Below are 6075 nucleotides of genomic sequence, written 5' to 3' on the forward strand. Positions count from 1 at the left end.
ATAAAAATAAACATTAAATAATGTATATATAAATGTTTATGCAATTGAATTTCCAACAAATGTCAACATATTTAAGACATACAAGTGTATTTTAACAGGCGTTGATTGGAAATCACTAGTGTTCCCTGCATGTTTGCCAATAACAACTGATTATTTTCCGGATGAAGTAAATCTTCAATCATATTATTTATTTTCAAATTACAATCTATTACCTGATTATGTAAATGCTGAAGTTGCCTTGCAAAGAGCTGTTTATCGTCAACCACTATCTGCTTTAGAAGTTTTTTATCAAATGATATGTCAACGCTTATCTCAAGTAAGATTTCACAACTCATATCTGACGTATTAAAGGTATTCTCTTATCCAATTTTTTTATTTAATAGGGTTTCCAGTTGGTTGTAAGTAAAGATGAAAATCCAGAACATAAAAAGAAGATTAATAGTATTGTCATGAGATCAACAGTTCATGATGAACGATTTATTGAAATGCGGCTGAGTATTGGGAGAATAGTTCACACTGTTACTTTGTTTGGTTCAGAAATTCAAGTGACACGTTACAGACCAAGGTAAATTATAATATGATCTACATTTTTTCTATACATATAGGGTGATTTATTTAACGTAACACACTCATTATACCAAAAAATATATTTACTATTTTCAAGATTTTTTTTCTTCAAAATCCTTGTTGTTCTAGAATAATTAAAACTTTAAATAGTTTTTACCCTTATATTTATTAGGTTAACCACTATTAACTTTTGATTTTAAAATTATTTCTATTTTTTGGATTTGGAAGGGAGACAGTAACCATTTTTGAGTTTTTTTTTTGATTCTTTAAATGATTTCCAAGTGCTAATTTTGATCATGTCGGGCTCTTTTAGCAATAAATCTTGTTTATGATCCAAATTTTATATTAATATTATTATGACCCACTATACAATTTTACTTTAATAAATTAAAAGTCCAAAACTATGAAAAATCTATTCCAAAATGTCTTTTAGCAGTTATGCAAAATATGAGTAAAATATAACATGTATTCAAAAAATTAAAACAAACCCCAGACTTAAAATAATAGGAAAATTTAATAATAGTGTTAATAATATTCTAACTTGTTAAGTACTAATTATCAGTGGCGCCGAACTCCTCAATAAGTACTCAGGCCAAATAAAAATACAACGGCCCCAAGCCACCCTAGCGGCCACACATGTCCACATTTCTACTTAGCATTGAAAAATAATTTGTACTTCTAAATTACAAATTACATGTACCTATAATTTGAATACATGATGTCATGAGGTGTACTCTATAGATATGATTGTGTAGGTTATAATAAAACCAACAATAGGGTCAAACTTATCTTCAGAAGTTAATTTTTTGAACAGTTTGATATTAATGTTAACTCCTTATCCGGAATCTCCCAAAATGTTTGCTAAACATCAGAATTTATAGTTTGTCTCACTATGCTGTTTTTAAATGCTAAGTATTTTACATTATATATTACCTAGATTAGAATATCTATAATTATAAATTACCATCAAGTACTTTTAGATTCCATAAAACCCATATTTTATTAATTTATTTGATCAATATTTTAATATATGTAATTAGTTACTAAGTATATAAATTACCTAAAAAATATTACAATTAATTAAATCAGCTATGTGTAGACAGTAGACTGTGTGTAGGTATATTATATGCAATAAATAAATGTAATACTATTAGTAACAATAATGTGTTGTAGTTTATAGTGATTTTATTATGAAATAATAGTTATGTAATAATAGTTTTTATATAATACTAAGATATGGTTATTACTTGTTAGTTATGTACAATTTCTGTTTGGATATATTATACAAATGACTAACTTTTTAATAATTAATCTATTAAAAAGTTAGCAATTTGGCAAGAACAGAACTTTTTGAAGCAAATATATCAATGACCTGAAACATAATTAAATATTATTTTATTAATAGTGTATACCTACACATAAATTTAAAAAAAAATACAATTATTCAAGCTAAAATTAATAATAATTACCTTAAAAATATCAATAGATACATCATGTTCACAAGATATGACCATTAGATTCTCTAATCGTTTTTGATCCATTGTTGATCTCAACCGCGATTTAATAATCTTTAATTTGGAAAATGAGCGTTCAACTGAACAACTTGATGTAGGGAGTGTTAAACTTAGTTTTATAATAGAATATAAATTTTCAAACTCTGGTTTCAAATTAGTTTTATTAATTATTTGAAATATATTTATTAAACTTCCCACATTTATAACACTATCTAATTCAACTTCTTCATCGCTGTTATCTGAATTGCTGTTTTCATCATCTGTTGTATTATGTAGACGTTTTGGTAAATTTGTTAGTAATTTGTGGTCTAAATCATTGAGAATTTGTTTGAACATAATGTATTCGCTTCTTACTTTTTCTTGACTAAATCTATACATTTTACATAATTTCTCAAAAGCATCTTGTGGGACTACTGTGCTGTCTTGCATCCTTTTTAAATAGAGAAGGCCGATATCTTTCAATACAGATATTGATTGATTCTGAAATTTGTCATGAAATTGTTGAAGAACAATATCAATTGTCTTAAAAAATACAGTGACTTTGACACGCTGTACAGGATCTTGAACAGTTTCATCAGCAGCTAGTTCACCTGGTCGTTTAAGAACTTTCTTTTTTCGATTTCCAATAGATCTACAATTGTTAACCTCGAAGTCTCCAAAGTGTTCCTCTGAGTATAACTTAGCATCTTGGAAAATTTCAGAAAAAGCATCATCTGTACAAAGTTTTTTTATCCTGGTTTCTGTTTTTGTTAAAAGACTCACCGCAGCTAGTATGTCCAAGTCATGAGATTGTAAAACTTTACTGAGTGGTTCAACAATATCAAATATACTTTTAAATATAAATGCAGGTATTATAAAACGCGAAGATTGAAAATAATCGAGCATACCACTGCACTCGGAACCAGTTTTATAATCGGAGGTACCTTCATTTGTTTTTATTTCACTCAACATGTCCAAGATTGCTTCCAATGTCTCTAATAATGTGGTCAAAACAAATGATGTTGACATCCACCTGGTTGTACCAACTCTTTTGGCAGCTCGTATTTGTTTATGGGGATATATTTGAGATTGTTTTTGTCTGTATAAATCAGCTCTTTTCTTACTACAATTTATGAATGTGTATAATTTTTCCAAATTGCCAAATAAATCAATTGCTTCTGTACATGAACCAACAGCAGACAATATGATTAAATTTAATCTATGTGCATAACACCAGATATATAAAGCTTTAAGATTAATTTCCAAGATTTGAGCTTGCAATCCGTTATATGTTCCTCGCATATTTGCTGCACCATCATATGATTGGCCAACAAGGTTATTTCTCCAGTCTAAATTGTTCTTTTCCATCACTGATTTAAATTGTTCAAAAAGTGCTTCACCTGTAGTATTCGATGACTCGGTTAATGCTAACAATCTTTCATGAATGTTTCCATTAAAAATGTATCGAATAATAAATGACAGCTGCTCTTTATGAGACACATCAAATGTTGAGTCTATGCATATACTAAAAAGTTCAGCAGAATTAATTTGTGACTTAATTACTGATAATACATATTCAGTAACAGATTCAATGAGTAAGTTTTGTCTCTCCCATGAAATAAAAGAATATTCTTTTCTGGCATTGCTCTTCAAATTACTAATGTGTACTGATAACGTGGGTGAATGTTGTGCTAATAAAACCAGAATATCTTTGAAATTTCCCTTTAGCTCATTTTTCCAGCATTCATTATGTCCTCTAAAAGATAAATTGTGTTTAGCTAAAAATATAGTAATCTCTATCAATTGTTTTACAACATCTCTATTGAAAGAGACTTGACGATGGTGTTCTTCAGTTAACGATGGTAAAATAGGTAAACAATTTATACTTATTTTAATTTTCAGTGAAGCCATAATATGAGTTTCACATACTTCATGCTTGACTAATGGACATTAGACTGTTTTTCCAGTAGTTTAAGCCATTCTTTATCCAAGCATCATTTGATTTGGCACAATAAAGAATACAATACAAGCAAAATATTTTGTCAAGCTTTGGAGAGTATGTCAGCCATTCCCGATTCACATAGGTATTGACAATTAATTTTCTTGAGTACCAAAAGCTATGAAAACTTCTGTTTGAAGTATTTTTGGGAAAACTTTTGTTTTCCAATTCATATTCATTTGGCTGACAGGGACCTAACTTCAGAACCATATTTCGTAACTCATGGGTCCATGATTTAATTTTAATAAACCTTACAGGATCATTTTCAAACATAGTATTTTCCTCAAATAACTTGTTTTGAACCATAGAAGTTACAATCTAAAAAAAAAGAGTAGGTCAGCATTGGGGTGGTGGAAATTTGTCCATCGTCCCTTCAGTCCTCGGACAGAATAGTGTAATTTTAAAATTATAAAATTAAAAATATATATAAACTAAAATGTTAAATTTTAAAAGTTAAATAAATTATTGCCACGAAACATTTAATTTACCTCAGTATTACTAATATCTGGTTGAACTACTTGATCTACTGGAAGTTCCTAGAAAAAATTAATATATATTTAGAAAAAAAAATGTTAATACTAAATAGTTTTTAAAATTAAATAAATTATTGTCATGCAACATTTAAACTTTAAAGAATTATTTACCTCAGTATTACTATTATCTGGTTGAACTACTCGATCTACTGAATGTTCCTAGATAAAATTAATAAATATTTAGAAAAAAAATGTTAATACTAAATAGTTTTTAAAATTAAATAAATTATTGCCATGCAACGTTTAATGAATTATTTACCTCAGTATTATCTGGTTGAACTACTTGATTTACTGGAAGTTTCTAGACAATATAATTAAATATTTAGAAAAAAAATGTTAATACTAAATAGGTTTTAAAATTTAATAAATTATTGCCATGCAACGTTTAATGAATTATTTACCTCAGTATCATCTGGTTGAACTACTTGATCTACTGGATGTTCCTAGATAAAATTAATAAATATTTAGAAAAAAAAATAATATGCTACTTAGTACTTAAACAGTTATGCATATAATACCTACTAAATACTAATATATTTTCAACCTAAGAATAATTAAATATTGAACATTAATTTCAAACAAAATTAAATAATTACTTTAGAACTACTAGATCTGTGATAAAACATATCACATATGTTTTTGCACTTCCCAGCTTCTTTCTTGAGCAATTTTCGTTGTCTCTCTCTATGTTTGTCAGCTCCTCCACGGTATTTCCTCTTGCCTTCCATTATCAATAATATGTACCTACTCTTTATACGGTAGAAGTAAAAAAAATGTACTAAATAATTGTATTATTTCTTTTACCTTAATGTTGTAAACCACACTTAAATATTTTTTTTTGCATAAACACTAATTTAAGTAGGTACCTACGTTTTATTAAGTATACTACCTAGTATACATTTAAATGTCATTAAAGACAATATAGATGGCAGGGACAATAGGTATTAAATAACTACCTACCTATCTATTGTTTTTAATTTAAAAATAAAAGTTTTTATGCAACTCATTAATACTCTAAAATCAAATAAAAATGATATCTATAAAAATTAATCAAATTAATTCAAAAATTAAAATATTTAATTATTTGCAACTCACTTACCTAAAACGGTGTCAATAAAACTGCAGTAATCACGCTGATATAATATTATGTATGGTGGACTGGTAGAGTCGCAAACAAAGTTCACTTTTTCAAATGTTCGTAAACAATTAATAAATAATAATAATTAATAATAAAAATCAGTAATACACTACTTATACACAAAACACGTCCTGAAATTCTCTTGCATCAAAAATAATTAATAAATTACAACCTTGTATCTAAAGTTTGATAACAAATAATAATAGGTATTTCTATTTTTGTCTCAATCCATCACGACGTTGAAAATATGTATGACTTCGAAAAACCCATAATCAATATAATAATATGTTTTCGAAGAAACATCAATGATGACGATAAGTCGATAACACAAAGCAGTAAAGCACC

The 6075-nt window shown here is 27.5% G+C and overlaps 2 protein-coding genes across 2 annotated transcripts; both read right to left on the minus strand.

The window, feature by feature from the left end:
- Positions 1-1882: 1882 nt before the first annotated feature.
- Positions 1883-3971, minus strand: LOC103307909 (zinc finger MYM-type protein 1-like). Its single transcript, XM_008180371.1, has 3 exons — positions 2280-3971; positions 2037-2135; positions 1883-1939 (listed from the first exon to the last, which is right to left on the minus strand). The coding sequence occupies exons 1-3, from the start codon at positions 3969-3971 to the stop codon at positions 1883-1885; spliced, it is 1848 nt and encodes a 615-aa protein (XP_008178593.1).
- Positions 3972-3990: 19 nt separating this feature from the next.
- Positions 3991-5320, minus strand: LOC107882479 (zinc finger MYM-type protein 5-like). The gene is made up of 6 exons (XM_016800855.1): positions 5189-5320; positions 4994-5035; positions 4852-4893; positions 4704-4751; positions 4548-4595; positions 3991-4377 (listed from the first exon to the last, which is right to left on the minus strand). Exons 1-6 carry the CDS (start codon positions 5318-5320, stop codon positions 3991-3993), a joined length of 699 nt encoding a protein of 232 aa, XP_016656344.1.
- Positions 5321-6075: the final 755 nt, after the last annotated feature.

The sequence above is a fragment of the Acyrthosiphon pisum genome, unplaced genomic scaffold (assembly GCF_005508785.2).
Source record: "Acyrthosiphon pisum isolate AL4f unplaced genomic scaffold, pea_aphid_22Mar2018_4r6ur Scaffold_21574;HRSCAF=24295, whole genome shotgun sequence".
Taxonomy (NCBI): domain Eukaryota; kingdom Metazoa; phylum Arthropoda; class Insecta; order Hemiptera; family Aphididae; genus Acyrthosiphon; species Acyrthosiphon pisum.